This window comes from Ctenopharyngodon idella, chromosome 10 (genome assembly GCF_019924925.1).
Source record: "Ctenopharyngodon idella isolate HZGC_01 chromosome 10, HZGC01, whole genome shotgun sequence".
In the NCBI taxonomy this organism is placed as follows: domain Eukaryota; kingdom Metazoa; phylum Chordata; class Actinopteri; order Cypriniformes; family Xenocyprididae; genus Ctenopharyngodon; species Ctenopharyngodon idella.
The window spans coordinates 44,373,901-44,399,823 of NC_067229.1; the positions used below are offsets into that span (position 1 = coordinate 44,373,901).

The window sequence follows — 25,923 nt, forward strand, 5'->3', positions numbered from 1 at the left end:
TATTTCAGGATTGGCGGATCCGCGCTTTGCCATTACGTTATCCTCTTTTCTACACATACACAAGGATGACAGAAAGAGAAGACGTAATGGAGTGTTCCTGATCGTCCTTGCGATGAAAATCACTTTAGAATTCGACAGTTTTCACGGACGGAAGTTGCAATGAAGGTATGTAAAAAGAAATAAATGTCAGATTTGTACTGATATCGACGAGATTTGTCGTCTGCGTGGAAGCAACAAAATAATTAATGTCCGTAGGCTATTTGTCGTTTGATATGTCAACAGTCAGACTTCTTAAGAGTTGCATCAGTTGGATGCATCAAATGACTCTGCGAATAGCAATGCGCGTGTTCTTCCTTCTTTTGCATGCTCTTGCAGTAAGAGTGTTTGTTTGGCTGACAGCTGCATTGTATTATCATTTACCGAGAGATTTGATACTATCGGTATCTGTAGATATCAGGACAGGTGCAGCTTGATTTGCCCAAGTGGACGCTTGGAACAGAATGTACAAGCAGCGATCATCATAACCCAGTTTATCGTAGCACTTCTCTAATGAGATTGGAGGATAGTCTCTGCTAGCAGTCACTGGATGTGCTGATATGAATGGACAAGGAGCTCAGACAGTCATAAGGGACAGAAGTGATTTCCCCTGCTAAAAACGTCACAATTTAGTTATAGTATAGTGATTAGGACGTCAGATTAGTGATTGTGATAACTATCAGGCTAATATCAGTGGACCAGCAATTCACATAGTTTCTCCTACTAAAAATGGCTTGATTTAATTATGTACGTAGTGATTATTACCTCAGAATAGTTATAAAAATGAATGTGATGATTGCTAGTTTATTGAATGTACCTTGTTGTACATACATTTTAAAAAGTCTGGAGGGATATAAGTGATTTCCCAGAGGAGAGTCAGAATAGTGATTCTGTTTGTTATATTAGACCAACAGTCATAGCTAAACTGACATTTGGCATAGTGATTGTGACATTAGAATTGTGATGAATATGATTGTGATGTCTGGTGGAGCAGTTATAATTGGATCATCAGTCGAGACAGTAATGACTAAAAATGTCAGTTTTGAATTATGATATATGAAAATGTTTGGCCAGGCTGGTATAAATGGACATAAACGTCACAAATGAACTATCATATGGTGGTTATGATGCCAGAAAAGTGTGAAGATGAAAATGACTGATTCCGATTGTGATTATTGACTGAGTTTTTATAACTGGAAAATCTGCTCAGACGGAGACGATTCCTCTCATTAAAACTCAAAATTGAAAAATGGCATAGTGATTATGATGTCAGAATAGTAGACAGTAAAAATGAGGAAAGGCTGTGATAAAAATGATTGTGCATGTGATTATGATTGTTGTGATTTGACGAGATGTTCAGAATGGAGAAAAGTTGCTCAGTCACGAGAAACAGAAGTGATTCACCCTCTAAAACATGACAGTTGAATTATGACATGATAGCTAAATATAATGTCAGAACAATGGATTATGATGAGAGATGTGATAAAGTTTTGTTGCTATATGATTGTGGTGGTATTTTAAATGTTTTTAATAGTGGGAATTTGCTGATTTACTTGCAGGGGAGAAATGATCAGGTGATTGTGATGAGATTTTTATCAGCGTTCAGCACACAATGACTAAATGCTTTCAAATACACACTCATTTCCATTCAAAGTGTGAGGCGTTTTTTTTTTTGACTTAGTATTGACCTCACTTCTTCAGGGAGCAGCCATGAAACAAAGCGTGAGTGGGTATAATAAGAGGGTTAATCACACGTTAGATAATTCTGAATAATTCCTTTCATTCATAAGAGTCATAAGCACCACTGTCTGGCCTTTTTTCTCCCTGTGGTTTCTGTAATGACACTGTGTGTAGTGACACGTTTAAAGCACAGAATCTTCTGGGAAGCAAAGGACAAACTGTCTCCTGAAAGAAAGATTTTTCTGAGGATATCTACCCTCCTGTTACATTGCTTTTGCTTAATTTGAGTGGGAAATCAGACAGTATCAGGGTTTTTTTTTTTTTTTAATGAATGTGGTAATTGTTTCTGGAGGTGTTTAGAACCCTGATATTGTACATATCAGGCAATGGTATTAATTTGTTCATTCATTCATATTCTACTTTATTTGGTATCTGGTCCACACTATAGCTGAAGTCATTATTTTTAGGACTCTAGAAAGAGTTAAACAAAAGTCTGGAGAAATTTCAGATGGAGATAATCTACCTTCATCTGTTTCATATTAAAAAGCAGTGGAAAGAAATGGCATATCTCCACCAGAAGATCATTATTGGAAATGCCAGTCATTTTGTAATAAAGTTAGCAAAAAAAAATCTACTGATGATTATGAAGATTTTTCGAAATTTACATTTAATAAAAAAAAAAACATATGTCTTTGTACCATTGTCTAAATTCTGTATTATTATTATTATTGACATCTTATTAGATCCCAAAGGTGCCTACACTTCTTCAAAAGGGTTCGTTCACCCAAAAATGATAATTCTGTCATAATTTACTCACCCTCATGCTGAAAGTTTTTGAAGAATCTTCACACAGCTCTTTTCTAAGCAAGAAAAGTTTATAGAAACAGGGTTATTATAGTTAATTAAAACGGAAACTAAAACCATTTAAAAAAAAAAATAGTTACTTGAAATATATAAACGTTAATTAAAATAAAATAAAATAAAATATAAAAACTTAAACTTATTTTATTTCAGCTAGTTGCCTAGGCAACAGTTCTCATTTAAAAATAGCTAAGATAAAAATGAATAAAAAAAAGACATATTAAAAAAAATAATAATGAAAAAAAACTAATGAAAAATGACAAAAACACACAACAAAATTACTAAAAATTGAAATAAAAAATGAATAATATAAAAATCCAAAATATTAGTAAAAACTATAATAGTATCTCAGTGATACTAAAATAACACTGTAGTTAATATATGCTCTGTTGAGCTCCAAAAAGGACAAAAACACCATGACAGAACTATAAAATATTTATTTTTTTATAACTATATTTAGGGTAATATGGATCAGTTTTGTGATGTTTTTAGTCATTGTTTATGGCTTGACTCCTTCATTTTCTTTTTTGGATGAACTATTCCTTCTAGAAACATTTCTTAAACCAACAACATGTTCAAAGCTGCTCGGTCCCATATCTGCTGGTGTAATTAGTTATGCACTCTCATGCGATGCTCATTAGTCAGACTCAGAAGTCATTAAAAGTCTTGCATCTCTGTCAGTGGGAGGGATTTCATTTCTCCGTAGTTCTTCCTGAGCTTTACAGAGGCCGTCGCTGCAGGTGAGAGGAGAGACAAGGAATTTGCTTTTCCTTTATTCCATTGTGAATCAGAAGTGCTGATTCATTGTTTTTAAGAAACGTCAGTCTCAAGTCAGTGGAACGTGCCTTGTCGAGTTGTCTTATTCCCAGTGCTTAAATGCAGTTAAAAGTCTCTGCATGTATTATATCATGAGCGCTGGAGACATTAGTCTGAATTCAGTTGATGCCGGCATGCACATGGTCTCTCTGGAGTCCAGTATGCTCATCAATTAAAAATAAGCATTTACCATAAGATTCGCTTTCAAATGAGTCCCCGCGCAGCGAATCGTGACTTAAGGGAACTGTAATGCTCTGTTTTCCTTGAATGAGACAGAGCTGTCCGAGCGCTCTTGTTCTGACGTGAGAGAATAGGTCATCAGATCTCTAAAAGCAGGAGACTGTATCGCTGAAAACGTCCAGACTGTCAACCTGTCAGAAACTACTAGAACCAACGCTGGGTCAGATGTACGGACAAGATGTGCGCACACACATGTGTTATATAAACAAACACTGGAAAGTAGATGTGGGGATTTTTCCTTCTACTTGGGCAGTCATTTATGTAACTTCCTCTTTGAAGCCTATATATAATTTGAACTAGTGTTGGGGAAAGTTACTTTTAAAAGTAATGCTTTACAGTATTGTGTTACTCCCTAAAAAAGTAACTAATTGTGTTAGTTAGTTTTTATGGAAAGTCAAGTCAATTCACCTTTATTTATATAGGCATGTGACAAAACGAGCCGCTCATATTTCGCTCCCCTTGTGATGTAGGAAGGGGATCTTATTATAATATTACCGCCCCTTAATCTGCACATTTCCACCCATGGCGCCGTCATTTCGTTTTCGCAAGCGACAACGGTGTACCAGTTCTAATGCCACGGCAAAAGTTCGAGCAAAGCATGCTAACTGTTCTGTCGTTGGCTGCACAGACGAGCACAGAACACTATTTAGAGTCTCGTTAGATTGGATAGCCTGCAAGTTGACCCTGGCAAGCTCAATTGCTAAAAAAGAAGCATTTCTGTCCGAGCGATATTTTGAAAAAATTATTGGACCACAGCATTTGATAGCAATCATAAACGTTAGCCTGGTGTGTATGGCTCTGTTTGGCACGGGTTTTGCACAAAAGATTAACATGACGGCACATGCTAGTCGATGAGTTGAATCAACTCCACAGCAACTACATAAAAGTAACTTTACTAACTATTCAGAAAGGTCCAGTTGCACTCTAAATGTTGTAACTTCTTCCTGAGTCTCTCCATCAGTGTCCGACTCCGGTTTGAACAATGTAAGGCTGAACACTGTTACTGACAGTCCTCATTTTGGCTGCGTGAGATTCTCCAGCTTTGTTGTTTTTGAGCAACCGAAGCGCGAGCTGTTAAAGCTCCACCCTCTTTTGGAAAGCGGGCATGGAGCAGCAGTTCATTTGCATTTAAAGGGACACACGCAAAAACTGTGTGTTTTTGCTCACACCCAAATAGGGGCTATAATAAATGATCTGTGGGGTATTTTGAGCTGAAACTTCACAGACCCATTCTGGGGACACCAGAGACTTATATGTGACCCTGGACCACAAAACCAGTCACAAGAGTCAATTTTTTGAAATTGAGATTTATGCATCATCTGAAAGCTGATTAAATAAGCTTTCCATTGATGTATGGTTTGTTAGGATAGGACATATTTGGCTGAGATACAACTATTTGAAAATCTGGAATCTGAGGGTGCAAAAAAATCTAAACATTGAGAAAATCGCCTTTAAAGTTGTCCAAATGAAGTCCTTAGCAATGCATATCCACTCACAAAAATAAATTTTTGATATATTTAAGGTAGGAAATTTACAAAATATCTTCATGGAACATGATCTTTACTTAATATCTTAATGATTCGCTAATAAAAATCGCTAATTTTGACCCATACAATGTATTGTTGGCTATTGCTGCAAATATACCCGTACGACTTATGACTGGTTTTGTGGTCCAGGGTCATATATTACATCTTGTGAAAATAGGTCACCTTTAAATTAGTTCATTTCAACAGTGATGTCATCGTCCAGCTCAGTTCAGTTCTCATCCAATTGTGTCAGTGCAGTCAAATCGATAATATTGTTGAATATAAATTGATGTGTTAAGTTATTTATTTTATTAGTAAGTTTATATATATATATATATATATATATATATAATTCATGCATATCACAGATATAATTGTAAGTTATAATAAATTATAATAATTAATTACATTCTACAATTAATGGAAATCTAAAATGCATTGCTAAGTTTAAAAATCATACATTACTTCATATTGTGCTATACATACAGGCTTTATAAAAAGTGCTGCTATGTATAAGTAACAAATGCATAAATACACAAAAATGTGAGCTCTTGCTGTGTTCTTCTCTCAGTGGTTTTGTGATGGACGTGGGCACCTCGCTGAGCTCACGGGGTTTTAATTGAAGTGACAGGGGGAAGCTGCACCACCGGCTCTCTGCCAGACTGAAGCACGAGCAGCGGCTTCATGCCCTGACCTTATGTTACGCAACACGGAGATCACGCTAACTGCCATACTGTTCACATACTGCGTGCACTGCCAGAGGGACTCCACTCAAACCCAGGGTGCACTTCATGAACAGCCAACATCATTAATAATATGATAAACAACAGGAAGTATTAGTGATCTGCAGGAACAGACTTCAGTATAAAGGATTGTGCTTCTTGAACTGGCTTAGACTTATTACATTATAAATATATATTTTTTTATTATAATTACTATAGTTATAGAAACTTTGAGAACTGTGGTATCTTTTTTTTTTTTTTTTGCATACACTACCATTCAAACATTTGTATTGTGTGTTTTTTTTAAAGATATTAATACTTTTATTCAGCAAAGTCTTATTACATTGATCAAAAGTGACAGTAAAGACATTTATTTAATGTTACAAATGATTTCTATTTCAAATAAATGCTGTTCTTTTGAACTTTATATTCATCAAAAGAATCCTGACAAAATGTATCATGGTTTCCACAAAAATTTTAAGCAGCACAAATGTATTCAACATTGATAATAATAAGAAATATTTCTTGAGCAGCAAATCAGCATATTAGAATGATTTCTGAAGGATCATGTGAGGCTGAAAATTTAGCTTTGCCATCACAGGAATAAATTACATTATAAACTATATTAAAATAGTTTTTTTTTTTTTTTGTAATAATATTTCACAATATTACTGTTTTTAATGTATTTTTGGTTTCAACAAATGCAGTCTTGGTGAGCATAAGAGACTTCTTTCAAAAACATTAAAAAAATCTTACCAACCCCAAACTTTTGAATGGTAGTGTATTTATGTATATTGTATTTTTCTAGTTTAATGTGGGGGTTTTTTTCATTACAAATTATATTATCAGCATAACAATTCGCGAGAAGTGTTGAAAAATCAACCAGCCCTTTTGCTTTAATGTCTGTAGCACTCACGTTTTGTTTATATATATATATTATGTATTTATTTAAAATTTTATATTTTATATTAAGTTGTAAGTTAATTTGATTTTTTATATTTATTTTGTGTTCTGTTGTCTTTCTATATAAGAGAAAGCATCACTAATATCTAATTGTAGTGTTCTGCAGACACAGCAGTGTTGGCCTGCATTATATAAGAGTATAAACAACAAAAGCCATGGGCCAAACGGAGAGCTTCGCCTGGCTTAACCTGCTTTGCACTGTGTAAGAGCAACAACAGATTCCAGCCGCTCAGCCAACACTGATACGTAAAACACAGAACAGCTCATCTCTCTCTGTCTCTCTGCACCATAGGATGTATATATGCTCATTTCAGCTCATTGATTCTCCTGCTCTTAAACAGAAGATGCATTCTTTCACCCCCCACCCCACCTCCAGAGTGTTATTCTGAGACAAGACATCACGCCATGTTGGGTCACAGGCGCTGATGAAAGCTGTGCATTTTAATGCATGAATAAGGGTTTATTGATTAAAGAAACAATGGATGTTGTTGCCGGTACAAGGATTTTATGTTTATTTTGAGTTCTTATGCTTTACTGTCCACTCCCTGGTCAAGCACGAATCTGATTGGCAGACTTTTTTTAAAGGAGTTTTTATTAAAGGTGCACTATGTAACTTTTTTCGTTCAAAATGAACTAAATTTAAATAATGAGTCAATACACCTTCAATCCTTCTTCCAAAACATGTTTTTTCTTACCCTGATTCACTATTATATTATAAGTGTTAATATTTTAGACCTGTCGGGATGATTTTCTCTGGAAATTGCATACTTACGTCATTTGCCCGTGTGTGTCTCCTCATATCTGTAAATAGAGAAAAGTGCCATAGGTTAGTCTTAACAACAAGCAAGAAAGGTTGACATGAAGCAGCTTAATCTCGAACCTCCGGGGAATCACCCGATTTAAACAAATGGTGAACAGAGGAGGGTCTGCTGGCAAAAAGAGAATGCGACAGAGCTCGTAATAAAACAAGGCTTGGCTTTTCGGAGATGGCGAGAACTGAGGGATTTGAAATGTTGTAAAAGCAACATGGAGATGGTGTTTTTATTACTCAACAACAGTAAGGTATTTTATTGAACAGATACATTGCCATATGTTGCTCTCTAACAGAGTTTATTGTAAAGTATCATCTATTCTGAAGGGTCATTTCATTTTGGTTGTTGTAGTGCTGTGCTGGAATTTATTTTCGAGGAAGTACCTTGTCTGTTAAGTAATGTCTTCAGCTATTCAGCTTGAGATCCTGTCCATCTAAAGTGGTTATTGCCTTTTAAGCCTAGTAGTGAATGTTTTATGAGCAGTAGGATACCCACAGTCATCTGCACAATCACGCAAAGCCGAAGCACAACCAAAACAATGTTCTTCCACAAAATGCATGCAGTTTGGTTTTTTTAACTGCTAGAGGGACAAAAGTTGCATAGTGTACCTTTAATCAGTCCATCTGGAGACAACATACCAGGTTGATACAGCAAGTGCTTCAGAGAATGAAAGAATCACTGGATTTGCTTTGGGTAGTTTTCTGGTTTAAACTGCTCTCTTAGCCTAAGCAGCTGAAAAGTTTCCAAAACCCTCCAGACTGGGAGACCAACTAAGACCCGGAAACAAGCTTAGGCTAGTTTAAAGTCAGCATGAAATGGAAATGCGCCCATTTTCTAAATCCATGTTATTGTGAACAGTTCATCCATGCATACGTTTCTTTTTTTTCTATTTTTCTTCAATTTATTTTGACCTTGTGATTCTCAATCAAAATATAACCCAAATATCTGTCTGAACACGTGGTGGACTTCTCCAATCACTATGTCCACTTAAATGGCGCCTCTTTCTTACAATCAAACTGAGGTTCGCATTCAGATCTGCCTCCATCTAATCAACAACCGATGGGTAGAACCAAGTCTCGTCCTACGTTTTTTCTTTTTCAATAATCTGTTTCACTCTGATGTCAGTACAGAAGAAACAACAATACAGTTTCATTGCGACTTTCACTACAGGCTAAAACGTTGTTTTTTCAATTTTGAGATTTTAGGCTTTTTAGCTTTTAATAAAGTGTTTTTTCAGACTAGTGGTAAGAAAACATCCAAAATCCACCTTTAAGCATTTATTTTTTTGGCACTTTATCTATTTGTGTCTATAGATTTCAATTGCAATACATATTTTTAAAGGCTGTTTTCTCAAAATTATTTTTTTTATACGCTGAGCCATATATCTCCACTTCAGAAGCACTTACTTACACCAAACTTTACAGTTTTATTCCTATCTATATTCTGAAGGTTTTTACAGAGGGATTTGTTCATATATAATTTGCCAGATTATATACAACATTTTATTTTAAAGAAAAATTGTAAAAAAACATTTTTTTTTTTTCTGACTGTTCACAGTATTTTCTGAATTATGGAGTGATAAAAAGAGATACCCAAAACAAACCCCCTCTGTAAAATCCTTTGACTCTAATATGTCAAAAAAAAAAAAAAAAAAATTAATCAAGAATTCTGAAACTGACTTCATCCAATGTTCAGATTTTTGTACTAGAATTTTATGCAAATTTGTGAATTTTTAAGTAAATAATGCCTTATTTGCATATTTAAACATGATATATTAGAAAACTTGTAATACGAAAAATGTTTGCAAGTCTGGGCCAGAAAAATCTGCAAAGTGAACCAGACCTTATGCCAGCAGTATTATGACACATCCAGCAGAGTGAAACCAACAGCTTCTAAATTTACACCTTAAGTAAATGAAAGCTCTTAGAAACTCCAGACCGTTAGACCATTGGAGAGTAAGAATACTCCTGGTAATGTCTGCTTTTATGATTATTATGAAAGCATTGTTTGGTTTGCACATGCATTTGGCTGAAACCTGAGAGACATCCATTAATCTCAGCTGTTTAGCTCATACAGTCATTTTGCTCTGCCAACACCGTTTTAACACTCTAAATGCTCGCTACAATTAGCCGGACCGTGTCTTGCCCTAACAGCCATTTACACTGTATCATGTTCCTTGAGGATTCACTTAAGGACTGCAAAGCGTTGAGTTGTTTTAGATGATTGCTAGCAGAGTTTATGAGTGTTGAAGTTGAGTGGATTTAGTTGTTTATGATGTACAAGTTACATAACGTGAAGCATACACTACTGATTGTTTTTTTTTGTTGTTGTTTGTCTTTTAATGTTTTTGAAAGGATTCTCTTATACTCACCAAGGCTGCATTTATTTGTTCAGTAAAAAACAGTAATATTGTGAAATATTATTACAATTTAAAATAACTGTTTATATATTTTAGTATATTTTAAAATGTTATTTATTCCTGTGTTGCAAAGTGGAATTTTGGCACAAAATTCTGCCCTCTGTGGTAAAGTACAAGATCTTTTTTGCCATTGCTTTATCATAACACACTCTGAACATGTCGTTGTTCTCCAGGCGGGGGCCTCCTCCATGTGGGCGTCATGTTGCGGGCTGCTGAACGAGGTGATGGGCACAGGGGCGGTCCGCACCCAGCAGCCAGGCTTTGGAGCCGGAGCCGGGCCGTTCCGCTTCGCCCCAAGTGCTGGTTACTCCACCTACCCACCCAGCAGCACCACCTCAGGAAGCGCAGGCCTGGCATGCAAAGCCTGCGGACTGGCCTTCTCTGTGTTCAGACGAAAGGTAGGATGCCTGGGGTATCTAAATTACTGGCTAGTATTGTACAGTAAAATGTAAGCACACTTCATACACTGTAATATTTCACTGTAACAGTAGTCAAATAGCTGGAAACACTTAAGCACTTACATGATAAATAATTTGCCAAGATTAAATGTTATAATAGGCCTAATACTATTACTGTTATTATTACCAGTAATTTATTTCATCTTAATTTACAAGTAAAAACATCACAGTTACAGCCTTACTAAGCAATGTTGCAAACTGTCCCTTTGCACCAACTGGTGATGATTTCAAGAATGAGTGTCACATGTGACTGCATTGTATTTAACGCTGCGGTCTCGCAGCGGCGATACACTCGGCGGTAATAGGCATTTTGGTTGACTACCTACTGTATATATGTATTACTCCTGACGAGAAGTGCAGGAAACATTGATCTGCCATGCCTAAATCTGGCATGCCTTATTTCCTGGCAAAGGACAGAAGTTATGAAAGATCTAAGCATTAACTTTTCCACAAAGCATCAGTGTTTTGAAGTCCTATCAGCAATTTCACACCTGTCTGCAGACGCTCAGATACCCAGACAGTGCGATTCATCTGCAGATGCTCACATCAGCACACATATGCACAGACTTGATGGATAGACCTGACTTTAACCCAGAGTGCAATGGTTTGATTGAACAGCTCATTCATCAGCAGGGTGGCATTTGATAAGAACCACTGAGCTTGCTGACAGAGATGCCACAACTGCTTCTGAGAGTCTGACAGTGTCTTGAAAAATGATGTTCACACCACAGTGATTTTTAGATGGTACTAGTGTCTATTCTGTCAGTGTCATTCAAAACAGCTAAAGCATGATGTAATTAACTCACTGGTCTAATGCACACATAATAGTTGCCTATTTAAAGCTATATTATGTAATGGTTGAAGCATAAAACTACAAGTTAATTGCAGAGGAACATTGTTTTGGTAATTACGTCCCTTTCCTTTATTTACGGAAATGATGCACGGAAACACGCATGGGCGAATGATGAAACTTATGCAGTTCTCTGGAAATCCATCAGTAAGAGTAAAATCATTCCTTGGAAGGTGCAGCTATATGCGCCTGTCACGTGACCCGTCCCGGTTATATGTGACTACCTGGAGATCCATAAATCACGTCACTAAGATACTACAACTAACTGTTTGAATGAATGATTCAATGACTCACTCATAAATACGTCACTTGTTTCATGCAACACAATTGTTATTTAAAGCACCAAGTTACATTCAAAAGGTGATTTACTCTATTTTGATCTTTCCGTAGACATCAGTGTTTATATCTGAACTATAAACTTTTTTTTTTTCCCAGTACTTCTGTGATAATTTGAATATTTGTAACAGAAATAACGATTCTGTGTGCGTGGTTGAAAAGACTTTGTGAAGCTGTTTCATACCTATACATGATAACTGCTCTCTCTGGCTCAGCGGCAGCACAAATATTCTGGTGTGAATTTTGTAAAAGGTTTAAAAGACACAGGCGAAACGTTGTCATTTATGAATGAGAATGTTTGAATCGAGATTGCGATCTTTTAAAGATTAATAGTGCAGCTCTACTACAGATTTCTAAAACTGATCCAAGATCAGGTAAAAAACATATAGACACTGGTTCATGGGTTCACAGAGATCAGCTAGCGGTGGGGATGAACTATTGAAATTTGAACTGTTTCGAAACTAAATCCACCTCTGAAATCACATGATTTTGGCAGTTTGATATGTGTTCCTAATTAGTGATTCAAAGCAAATGATTCACAAATGTTTTGAACCTTCACAAAGCAGTAGGTGCATAGCAATTTGTGTACATGCATTAGTCTATACTATTTTGTTGTATAAATAGTGCAAGTAGTGCGTTCACTCTGAAAATTCCAAAAATGATGCAAATAACTTCATGCACTCAACTGTTGTAGCTTTCCTTATGTAGTAGAGTACTCACACTTAATAAATTACTTTGCTGCACTATATTCACTCGGTTTCGTGGTTCTTTGTCCAGCAAATTGTTTGTATGCATTTCTTTTTTAATGTCAATTTTTTTTAAATGTTAGACCTCCGTACCCCTAGACCGCTCCGGGGGTCGTAAAATTTATGGGGGCTCGTCCGGGATCAAAAATACCCGCTCCAAGACATTACAATTTTTATTAAAGATTACGAACCAACATAAAATTATAAAAACCTTGTGGTGAGGCAAGCTCTTATGAAAAATATTAATATATATTTGAAATATTCGCTATATTTGAAAGGTTGGTTTCGAAAATGCCCATCCCTATTATGATGGACTCTCTCATTATTCAATTTTGATAATTTTGAACAAAAAAAAGTTACATAGTGTAGCTTCATTTATTCATCTCTCTCTCTTTGCAGCACGTTTGCTCGGACTGCAAGAAGAGCTTTTGCTCGCTGTGTTCTGTGCTGCAGGAAAACCTGCGGCGCTGCGCCACCTGCCACCTGCTGTGGGGCACGGCCTTCCAGCGGCCCAGGTTAATGCGACTCCGCGTTAAAGACCTGCGGCAGTACCTCACGCTGCGAAACATCAACACGGACACATGCAGGGAGAAAGAGGACCTGGTGGACCTGGTGCTCTGCCATCTGGGTGCCGAGCTGGAGATCGGGGAAGATGAGGAGGAGGAGGAGGAAGAAGAGGAGGCGGTAGCGGACACGGACAGTCTACCATCACTTCCGCGCGCTCTCTCCACACTGCCTGCTTCCACAGCGCGCTCCTCCTCCCAGCAGTCGGTGCTGTCCGTAGCCGCATCTCAGGGAGAAGCTCTCAGTCGCAGCGATAGCTCAGGGACAACCAATCAGGTGAGGCGCTTTCTTTCAGTCACTGTTTTCGCGTGCATTGCACCACCAGAACCTCAATCGGTGGCTAATATTCTTATTTCCTTTTAAATGTATTAATTTAGCAAACACTTTTAGGCTATGTGCACACCGTCAGTTTTTTGGATTGACAACCTCATTTACTTACATGTGTGAGTCCCATTTACACAGCAACTTACAGTAGCGTCTTGAATACTGTCTGTATGAAAGTGCAATGGGAGTCAAGCCTGTATTCTCTTATCAGTAACCATAGAGACAGTGACCAAAGTAATATCAAAGATGGCAACGTCCATAAAACTGAAAAGTCTTATCACTTTTGACACGACAAGAGTCCAAAGCGCTCGAGTTCATCCATCAAATCTTCATTAACCGACAGCAGCTTTTATATCCGATGGAGAACAGTAACTGGATCTAAAACATTCAGATGACACACAGCTCATATCTCTGTCACTGTAAGTTACCGAAACCACACATGAAAACCCGTAACACAGGGTAGACACGCATTTGTGCAGCGCAGAGCGGCTCTCTCGAACTGTATGACGTGACAGACAACTAGTTGTTGGGTCCGGTTCCGTGCGGGTTTTCCAAGAATGCGGTTATGAGTCCAGAAAATTTACGGGTGTGAGTTTGGTTATAGAATTCGGTTGTCACTCCTGTAAATAACTGAACTTTGTGTGAACGTAAACTGTATTGATGGATTAGCTCACTTCAGAATTAAAATTTCCTGATAATTTACTCACCCCCATGTCATCCAAGATGTTTATGTCTTTCTTTCTTCAGTCGAAAAGAAATTAGGGGTTTTGAGGAAAACATTTAAGGATTTTTCTCCATATAGTGGACTTCACTGGGGTTGCAGCTTCAATGGTCTCTGCATGATCCCAGCCAAGGAATAAGGGTCTTAACTAGCGAAACAATAGGTCATTTTCTAAAAAAAAATAAAAATGTATATACTTTTTAACCACAAATGCTCATCTTGCACTGCTCTGCGATGTGCCACGCATTATGTAATCACATTGGAAAGGTCACGTGTGACGTCGGCAGAAGTGTGTGTGTATATATATATATATATATATATATATTTTTATTTTTTTATTTTGTTTCATTTCGTGAATGTCGCTTGAAAGACCTTTTTTCATTTTACTAATTTTTAACATGGAAAGTCCAATATATAATATTTTTTCTCATTTACAATAAGACGTGTGGTTCAGCATTTATAATCAATAAGATATTTTCATTAAATTAAATGTATTACCTAATGTGGCAATTTACAACATTTTTAAAATACATTTTAATACATATACTTATTATTTACAATATTTATTTAATATTTTTATAATTATTTTGTTAAATGATATTTATTTATAATATTTGTTTTTAATGGTTTAATGGCCACTAAATAGAGCAATATTTTGAAAACAGAACACTTACACATTCAACCTTTAAAATTACATGCCTAAAATTGCACATTAAACAACCAAAAAACGTAGTTTTTTTCTAATGTATTGCTTTAACATTACTGTCAATTTTTATCTTTTAAATTTTTATTGCATTAAGTCGCATTTCAGTTGTTTTTATGTCATTCACAATCACTTTCTGAATACATAATCAAGGATTTTTTCTCAATCAGAATTTTTTTTTTAGACCGATCTATTGACTTCTGTTCTCTGTACAGTTATTAAGCTGCTTACAACCCTCAGTTAGCAGACACTCATCCGCTCTGACGTGCTTTGATGCGACGTGACCGCGTGGATACTTGAAACAGCTGTAGCCCACCAGGCTAGCTGTGACGTTTAAGCCTTTCCTTTTTATTTAGATGTGACATGCTGAGCGTGTTACGTAATGTTGGAATAGGTTGTCTGATAATTCCTGAATGACTTAGTACACTTACACTTGAACAGCACAGACATTAAAGTGCTTTTTAAGAGGAAAATGACTAATTTTGATAACTTCAGGGTGAATTTACGTAGTTTTAAAGAGTGCCTCTGTGTGTTCAGGACTGTGATGGTCTAGTGTGACTTTAGAGCCTGAGTTGGCAGACTGACCCATTCATTATTAATACCCAGCCAGCCAGCAAAGCTGCACGATGTCTGTATGTGGCCCGTGTGTGAGATCTCGGTCCATGTGCTGAGCCCTCTCATAAAGACACGGTCATTCTTCTGCAAGACAGCGGACAGGATGAACGCAGAGCCATTAGCTAATTGTTCTGAATGCGGCAAATAGGAAAAGAGAGAGAGACCAACAAACCATCCAAACGCTGTCTGCACACAGTCCTTACGTGAATGACACAGGGAAGAAAATATTGCAGTCAGTGGGAATGAATGATTGAATCTGTAATGTGTTGTTATTTGATGTGCAGTTGCAGAACCGAGGGAAGCTAATTGTGAGAATGTGATGGCAGATGATCTAAATTAAATGCGCTTAGACAGAGATTACTCCTAGTTTTTATGGAGATTTAAAGTGAATCTCACTTTTTTAAGTGGGGGGAAAAAAGGATTTTGAAACTTAAAAATGCATGAATATGCGATGTTAGTTCTCGAGAACTGCATGAAAGACTTTTTATTGTACTCATTTTTTGCAAGGTAAAAACTTTCCAAAACCAGTAGAATGGCTAATTTTTTAAGATTTAATTTAGGATGTGTTTTACAATTTATAATCAGTAAAATTAATTAAATTAAATTAAATGTAATTCTTAATGAGGCAATTTTAATACAATATAATATATATTTATTTATTATTTACAGTACTTGAATAATATATGGTGATGTATCTTAGGAGTATTTTTGTAATGCATCTCAATTTTTATTATATTATATTATATTAAATTACAGTACATTACATTACATTATATTATATTATAAATGCTGTTCTTTGAACTTTCTATTCATCAATGAATCCTGAAAAAAAAAAAAATCATGTCTTCCACAAAAATATTAAGCAACACAACTGTTTTGGACATTGATGATGATGATGATAATAATAATAATTAATAATAATAATAATAATAATAATAAATGTTTCTTGAACAGCAAATCAGCATATTAGAATGATTTCTGAAGGATCATGTGACACTGAAGACTGGAGTAATGATGCTGAAAATTCAGCTTTGCATCCCAGGAATTAAATTATCCCAATTTTAAAAAATAAATGATCATTTTAAAATGATCAAATTAAAATGATTAATTCTATATTCAGATAGAATATAGATATGTAAATATATCATATTTCACAACATTACTGCTTTTGCTGTACCTTTCTTTTACATTTTTTACTGACTTTTGACTGTACAAACTTTTGAACGATAGTATATTATATATTATTATATATAATATTTTTTATGTTTGTTTTCGCTATGTATAACATGTTTGTGTTTAAATATGGCTTGAATTTATATTCTAAAACTTAAATTAAAAGATTTAATATATAAGATCAAGTAAGTTGTCAGACATACCACATTTTACTCTTTTTTTTTTTTTTTTTTTCTGGCCAATCCACCATTTATTACATTTATTAATTTAGCATATGTTTTTATCCATATCCATAGCTTTAATCTATCCAGTTTTCTTTTCTATATAACTACAAACACTAAAGAGGAGAGATGATGGGATCTGAACTCACAGCACCCGTGTGATCACCACACAGAACACACATTCTGACTTCAACCAGGTCTTAATCTGATCTAAGATCTTGATTTCTGTGTTTTATCTTCAGGACCATGGAGATGCTGCATCAGTTTCCCTCCTCAACCTGGAGCCTCATGACGACATACTGGAGGTGAGACAAACCATCCCTGTGTTCACTTCAAAATCAGCATGCCTTGAGTGATTGTGCCACCTACTGTGAAGATGATTGGGTTACTTTAAAACCCCTCGATTCTCTCAGCATCCATTAACATTAATAATTCAGTGGCATCCAATAACTGCTTAGTGTTTGGCAAAGAAGAACATCTACAGAAGTTAAAAATTAGCAGTCTGGTGTAATATCAGTGTGGACTACAGATAAATGCTATAACCCATCTGTTCACACGTCTCTGTTGACGTCTGTCCCGAGCAGGCGAGCCCAGCGACGCAGAGACGCGCACGTGCCTCCCTCTCGGACCTGTCCCGCGAGGACGACATCGAGAGCCTGACGGTGCGGCAGCTGAAAGAGATTCTCGCCCGCAACTTTGTCAACTATTCAGGCTGCTGTGAGAAATGGGAGCTGGTGGAGCGCGTCCATCGTCTTTACAGAGAGAACGAACTCAACAGAAGATCAAGTAAGACTCAATGTGACGCATATAAGTTTAGACTCTACCTAAAGTGGTCTACTTATACTGTGGTTGTTTCTAAAACATCTAGGCCCTGTTTACACCCGATATTAAGATGTGGTGTTAAGGTGTTTTGGTCTATCGGATCACAAGTAGACGAGAAAGACACATGTTTTAATTAGTCTCTTTTGTCCACTTTTGACCACTTCTGTCCTGATTGCTTCAAGGGGAGGGTCTATGGACGGGTAAATGAATGTGTTTTTTCAGATCTTTCGAACTAATGGACAAAATAAGCTCGCACAATTTACATATGAATATGACTGGAGATGACGAAAAACATACGGAGAGCCTCAGCTTTAATTTGTGCTCTCTTAGTCGCAAGACCACGGTGAAGTGTGTTAGAAATCAGGAATGGTGTGAGAACATTGTGTTTGGTACGTTTTTCATCTTCAAACCAAACTTGGGTCTTTAGCCGACAAAGTCTGGCTAGTGCGCTTCCCATAATGTTTACGCATTAGGTCAGTAGGCGGAGAGTAGATGGTCTTTTGAGGCTGTTCGAACGCATTCAACCACATGAGCGTCTACACTACGAAAGCAATCCATTTGAATGCGTTTGACTACCTTTGGAAGTGGTTGAAAGTGGACAAGCTCAAAACATTTTAGACCCTGTTTACACCTGTATTTAGCATTGTCCACTTTTGATCCAATCGACCAAAACACATCTTAATACCAGGTGTGAACAGGGCCCTATATTCACCCAAAAATATTCATAGGCAGAAAGAGAATGGTAGAGACTTTAGTTGATTCAATACATTATTCAATTTTAATAATTCAATTAAATTCCCTTCTATTGTCATGCATAAAAAAACGAAATTTGTTAGCAAAGTTTACAGTGCATCCACCCACAACAGCATAACAGCAATAGATATAACTATGACACAATAAGTATAACACATTACAATACAATACAATAACTTTTGCAACTGAAGTTAGGAGTTGCATGTACAAATATTGCACATCATTATCTTGCAGTGGCCCTATATACAATTAGTGCAATTGAAATATGTCCATTCAAAGTGCAATTGAGTGTTCAGAGTAACAGTATTCCTTTCCCGTATGGCTCTGGGGTAGAAACTGTTCTTAAATCTGTTTGTCTGTGATACAATGGACCTGAAGCACCTAACAGTGGGCAGCCGGACAAACAGATGATGTCCAGGGTGAAATGGGTCTTTCAGTATGTTAGCTGTCCTACTTAGACAACGAGTGCTGAATAAAGCTTCCAGGGAGGGCAGTGTGCAGCCGATGATCTTCTGGGCTGTACTGATGACCCTCTGGAGGGCTCTCCTGTCTGCTGCTGAGTAGCTGGCATACCACAAAGAGGTGCAGTATGTTAGCACACTCTCGTTGGAACAGAATGGAAGGATACCAGCAGTTTTACTCGCAGTTGATTTTGCTTGGAGATTCTCAGGAAGTGGAGTCTCTGCTCTGCCTTCTTGACTATTGCTGTGGTTTTTATTGAAGCTTGTTTTCGCCACTGAATAAAAAATAAAAAAGGTATAATTGTGACTTTTTATCTCACAATTCTGATTTTTTTATCACAATTTTGAGTTTATATCTTGCAATTCTGACATTATAAGTCGCAATTCTGACTTTCTCACAATTGTTTATATCTCGCAATTCTGACATTTTAACTTGCAATTTCGAGTTTATATGTCGCAATTCTGAGAAAAGAAGTCAGTTGCGAGTTTGCAATTCTGAGTTTATAACTCGCAATTCTGACTTTGTCTCACAATTGTTTGTATCTCGCAATTCTGACATTTTAACTTGCAATTTCGAGTTTATATCTCGCAATTCTGACTTTATTTCTCACAATTGTTTATATCTCGCAATTCTGACATTTTAACTTGAAATTGTGAGTTTATATCTCACAATTCTAAATTTATTTCTCGGAATTGTGAGTTTATATCTCGCAGTTCTGACTTTATTTCTCGCAATTGTGAGTTTGTCTCACAGTTGTGAGTTTATATCTTGCAATTCTGACATTATCTCACAATTGTTTATATCTCGCAATTCTAACATTTTAATTTGAAATTTCGAGTTTATATCTCGCAATTCTGACTTTATTTCTCGCAATTCTGACTTTATAACTCACAATTCTGAGAAAAGAAGTCAGAATTGCAAGTTTCCAATTCTGAGTTTATAATGCGCAATTGTGAGTTTATAACTCGCAATTCTGACTTTATTTCTCACAATTGTTTATATCTCGCAATTCTGACATTTTAATTCGCAATTTCGAGTTTATATCTCGCAATTCTGAAAAAAGAAGTCAGAATTGCGAGTTTGCAATTCTGAGTTTATAATGCGCAATTCTGACATTATATCTCGCAATTCTGACTTTGTCTCACAGTTATGAGTTTATATCTTGCAATTCTGACATTATTTCTCACAATTGTTTATATCTCGCAATTCTGACATTTTAACTTGAAATTTTGAGTTTATATCTCGCAATTCTGACTTTATTTCTTGCAATTGTGAGTTTATATCTCGCAATTCTGACTTTATAACTTGCAATTCTGACTTTATTTCTCGCAATTTTGAGTTTATATCTCGCAATTCTGAGAAAAGAAGTCAGAATTGTAAGATAAAAAGTCACAATTACCTTTTTTAGTGGTGGAAACAAGCTTCCAAAGATTTTAATAGCCTAGGAGAGATCTGCAGAGATATATTTGCAAAGGAACTTGAAAAGAGGGACAATTTCCACATTGTCCCCGTTAATGCATAAAGGCCCAGGGACTGCACTGCTCTTTCGGAAGTTTATTATGAGTTCTTTTGTTTTTAAAGAGTTCAGTATGAGACTATTGTCTGAACTCCACACTGCCAATCTTTGGACTTCGTCCCTATAAGCTGTCTGAATTCTGTCAAAAATGTTTTTTTTTTAAGCAGATGATCCTTCTCATAGAAGATATCATGAAGATGTTTTAATTAGTAGAATAGTACATGAAATGTTCCTTGGAAACTTTATGTAACAGACCATTTTATCTTCTACTGGCTATATAATTGGCAAAATAATGAGAGGGAAACTCTGTGGTCAGCTTTTGTAGATGTTCAGGCTGAAAAGAGCTCAGCTGGCATCATATAATAAGAGCGATGGATGAGAAAGAAAGCAGTCATTTTATCACAGTCTTCAAATCTTTTTGACAGACTGCATGTGAGAAGAAAACAACATGAAATTGAATCAGTCAAGGATCAGCCCCAAATCAGCTGTGGCTAATGTGATTTTCAAACAGGCTTGTGCTCTCCATAAAATTGATTCTTCTTATTTTCTTTTCCTTGCAGTGGAAAATGTTAGCAACAGCCTAGCTGCAGGTAAGCCAACCTGTTTTGATACATTGTACTTGACAGTGTTATTTTAGTATTTGTTTTTAATAACATTTACATTTTTATTTTCACTTTGAATATTAATTTTAGTTTGTTTTAGTGTTGTGCTTTTTTGTTTTTATATATATTTCTATTTAGCATTAATTTATTTTTATTTTAGTTTTAGTATATTTTAAGTAACTTAGACTTATTTTATTTCCATTAGTTGCCAAGGCAACATTTCTTATTTTTGCTGTGTAATTTCACTTTATTTCAGCTTTATTTCAATTAACAAAAACATTTTAATAGCTTTAGTTTTAGTTAACAATAACAACACTTTTACTTGAGATGTTAACCTCTGTTTATTTTGATCGTTTAGTGTGAAGTGTTGTCTGTCATGATAACAGTGTAAATATAGGCTTTGCACACCATGCTTAACTCTGGATTAATGTCTTTTGGGGTCAGGATTTGGCTAGTTAGCGTGAGTAGTTAGCCCCTGCTGATAGATGCCATAACTACACCATTCTGCGCATCTCACTTCATTGATGTTCTTTTAAAAGTAGCCATATATTGTGACAAATTCATTAAATGCATAAATATTTAAATTTTAAAAAATATCTATATTAAACAAATATTTAAATGCATAAATATTCAAATAAAAACATTAAACCAGAGTTTACAAATATATACAAATATCAAAACCTTGATTAATTACTAACCTAGCGAATTATGAACAGTGTGAAAAATTGAACATCATAACTTAGGGTAACAATTTCAAGTGTGAAAAGACAATTTTCTAAATGCATGTGAGCTTTTTGACAGTGCTGTCCAATGCTAATAACGCTAACTCTGCCATTACTATGTTTGTCAATCAAAGTCATAGCTTACCCTCCTCCTATATGCAATGGAGGTATCGGAGGTAAGACTCAGCCTTTTTTAATGCGGCTCCAACATCATCATTACCATCATCTCATCACAATGAATGAAAAATGACTCTTCCCAATGCATGTTGGGAGAGTTTGATATGTGGTTCTCACGTGCACGATCCCATTTGTGTTATGAATTGTGCTCCTAATGTGATCTGTCTGTCTTTTTATAGCTTGTCACATTACTGTAATTGCACCTTGCCATCATTAATTATATTACGAGTAACACTGCTTGGAAAATAGCCTAAAATGATCCGAAGATTATTGCTGTCCAGTCTGAGACAAAATATTAAGTGGCTTTTTGGAGAAGGACCAAGCTTCAGATGCTTTAAGGATGTGCCCCATTTCGTTTTTTATAGAGCAATTAATTGAGATAATAAGACTGACATCAGCAAATACTGGATTAGTCTGCCGTACAGGAGAGTTGAAAGCACATACTGTATATGATTCAATAAAAGGTCTGACCGCTGAGATTGACTGGCTAGAAAGATGTCAAAGATCTTAAAGGAGTGACTATCGGCCCGCCATTTTGAAATTTGTTATAAATTTTAGCATCTCTTAAACAATTTGACATGTCAACACAAAATTAGGTAGGGATCATCAACAGCATGTCCTGAAGGTACCTGAGATGAGAAGTTTGAACACAGCACCACCTAGTGTTTCAGATTTTTGCAAAAATGCTTATAACTTCTTAAAACATTGTCCAAATTTTGTGTTCTCTGTGTCCTTACGTTCCTTGGCTTATGCAGATTCTGACAATATCTCATTTATCAATTTCCAATTTTTTGTTTGTCCACCATTTTGAAGTGAATGAAAACAGTTTTTTCACTATTCCTCCTACAAATTTGGTCCAATTTTGTACAAAATATGATCAGATAATCTTTGGACTGAGCCGCACAGAAATGACTAAACAGATTTTTGATATTTGCTACCATTCCCGAGAAATACCTCTCTGAATTTGACCATGCCTGTGTTTGTTGTCTTATGTTAGTTAACTTAGCATGCTAATTGGTTAGCATGCTAACTAGTTGCCATTCTTTCTAATGTTTTTGCTCTTCTTGCTTTTGCTGCCCCTTTGGGGCTTGGCCCCCTTATCGCTGCTTGCAGCTATATTTTATAAAATTGTTTTTTAATTTTCTTTAAAAAAAATTGCATGCTCAAATAATGAACATTTTTAAAGATTTTTTTGTTTGTCCTTTAACAAAATATTCACAATTCAACATGCATGGCCGTTATAATTTCCATCGTAATTGATTTTATTAAATTAGGGGGCAAGACGAAAAGATTTTCTGTCTATTTGTACATAATCAAAAATGCTTTCAATGGAGTTTTAAGTTGTATTGAACACGTAACATTTCTTTAAAGCATTTTAATTAAAATGAAAATTTACATCACGTTTTTACTGCTCAAAATTTCGGTAACACTTTACAATAAGGTTCATTTGTTAACATTAGTTAATGTATTAACTAACATGAACTAACCATGAGCAATACATTTGTTACTGTTACTGTATACTGTACTTCGTTAACATTAGTGAATGAAAGTACAGTTGTTCATTGTTTGTTCATGTTAGTTCACAGTGCATTAACTAATGTTAACAAGATTTGAATAATGTATTAGTAAATGTTGAAATTAACAATAACCAAGATTATTGAATGCTGTATAAGTGCAGTTCATTATTAGTTCATGTTAACTAATGTAGTTAACTAATGTTAACTAATGAACCTTATTGTAAAGTGTTACCAAAATTTCTTTAAAAATGTCTTTGTCTATGCAGCTACAGTATGTACAAAAAAAATCTTTCCCAAGGTAAAAAGCAAACCTCATTACACACGAGCAGAACAGGCGCACAAGAGAGATAGACTATTAAACAAGATCTCAAACCATCCATATATTGTCTTGCAGATGGTGTGCAAGTAGCTCAGCTGGGCGGCGTTGATGAGAACCTGTGCCGTATCTGCATGGATGCCGTGATAGACTGCGTTCTGCTAGAGTGTGGTCACATGGTCACCTGCACCAAGTGCGGCAAGAGGATGAACGAGTGCCCCATCTGCAGGCAGTATGTGGTGCGGGCGGTGCACGTCTTCAAGTCTTAACCACGAGCATCACCTCTACTGAAAGACCAGCACACGAGATGGTTCCTGCTGGACTGAGCAGGCCGGGGCCGTGACTGGATCAAGAGACTGCCCCTTTAGTTTCACACTGGGTTAAAGTCGTGGAAACTGGTACTGCGCACACCTTGAGAATTTCCTGCTGCACATTTTTATTTGGTCATTCATTGACACTTTTATGAGTTTCTGTGGATACTAACCCAGGGAAGATGGATTTTAGAGGAATAAAGTATAAAAATATGAAAGTTTAAATGGTTTACATTCCTGTAAACATTTTGGAAATGTGTTATTGTATGTGCAATATTAGAAATCTTTACGTGTGCGAGTGTAGAGAAACCGATTGCCATTAAGATGCATGTTGTCGTAGCAACAGTGAAGACCAATGCCGTGAAGGGGGAACGTAGGTGCCAAAGTAGAAATGTGCAGAACGGCTTCTGGTTTATGTTTTTCCGTGCTATATTATTAATAAGCGTGTTATTTTCATGTATTGGCATACCACAATTCAGCATCCGTGACAGAGGATCAAATAACCAGCTAGCAGTTATTTATAGCAAGATGATGAGTATTTTTTCAGAGTCACTGGAATCCAGCATCTGCCGTTATGTAGCTTATTACTGGAACCTCAATTACTTTTTTTATCTTGATCAAATTTTGCATTATCTGTCAAACATCAAGTTTGTCTCCATTGTTCTGAATAAACAATATGTGCTAACTGATTTTTAACTGATAATAGGGTGGGTATCAGGGTAATGGAAGTTAGCCCGGCCGCCATAAGTAAGGTTCACCTTTATTTTTTAATTACAAAATATTATGTTTTTACTGTTAGTCCAATGTTACTCATCTCCAGCAATACCATGAAAGATGTCCGTTTTTTGGTGTGGTGTGTTGTACATTTACATGGCATCAAAGATTTCCACAAGCGGTGCTACACGGATTTACGCGTCACAGTTCTCTATTGCATTTGCTCTATAGCAATTTAATTTAAGTTGAATAAACTGTTTCTTTACCTTTTTGTGAATTAATTTTCTAGATCAGGTTAAGATTGATTCCTCCAGATGCCCTTTGTTGCTGTGAATTCTGTAGTCAAATGCAAGTTAGTATGTCTGTGGTATTGCCTAGACAAATATAAAGGAAAACTTAATCAATTAAACATATATGATTTTATATACATGTGAAAAAGATGTACGTACATGAAGTATATGGATATATTTTCCTCTTTTCTCCAGTTTTTCTTTTAAATGTTTCATCCCCCTTCAGCGTTCCAGTTTTTCCTTGAATGTAAACAACACTGATTTTGTTGTTTATCTTTTGAATCAGTCAAAAAATAATGCTACAGTAGAATTTTGCATTCTAGTGTCACATTCATGTATTTCTATAATCAGACTGTTTTTAATTTGCTTCTAAAACATCTCCACACCCGTCTGCCCAACACTGACACTGTGCTTATGTGTATGTTTCTAATGCTGCTATATCTAAAAGATGTCACTTGGTAGTAGGTAACTACTCTAGCTGAGCAGACAATGGACAAGACTACACTCTAAATGACTTAAAACTGAGCGCTGGAAAACGTTTTGGGATTTGGTCTTTGTATTTTGGAATGTTGAACTTTTTATTTTGGTAATTCAAAGATGATTTATTAAATTTAATAAAATATGGTACCTTGAACTAACAAAATAAAGATTTTTCTCATTCAGTATTTACTCTTTTTCTGAGGCGCAAACGGAAAATGCTGATCTGCGCCCTCTAATGGCTGTTGAGTGCAACGCAGTCATGAGAATAGAATACGTTACACACAGTCAGACGTCAGCAGATAGAATTTAAAATATATTAATGGCACAATACCGCGATAGAGTTGCTGATTATTCTGGAGAACGGATTCATCAAGGTAAGCCTGTCTGTATGAGGTAACCTGACCTATATTCAATTGTAAGCCTCAACTCGAGCGGCAAAAAAAAAAAAAAAAAAA

At 35.9% G+C, this 25,923-nt stretch overlaps 1 protein-coding gene across 2 annotated transcripts; it reads left to right on the forward strand.

Moving 5' to 3' along the window:
- On the forward strand, positions 1 to 25,650 carry rnf34b (ring finger protein 34b). Of its 2 annotated transcripts, XM_051909156.1 has the most exons (8): positions 1 to 165; positions 10,249 to 10,473; positions 12,865 to 13,305; positions 17,029 to 17,091; positions 17,371 to 17,572; positions 20,900 to 20,929; positions 21,798 to 21,839; positions 23,752 to 25,650. In XM_051909156.1, the coding sequence occupies exons 1-8, from the start codon at positions 160 to 162 to the stop codon at positions 23,940 to 23,942; spliced, it is 1,200 nt and encodes a 399-aa protein (XP_051765116.1). In that variant the 5' UTR covers positions 1 to 159; the 3' UTR covers positions 23,943 to 25,650. The 2 variants fall into 2 exon arrangements, with proteins under 2 accessions (XP_051765116.1, XP_051765117.1); XM_051909157.1 differs by lacking the exon at positions 21,798 to 21,839.
- The last annotated feature ends 273 nt before the right edge of the window (positions 25,651 to 25,923 follow it).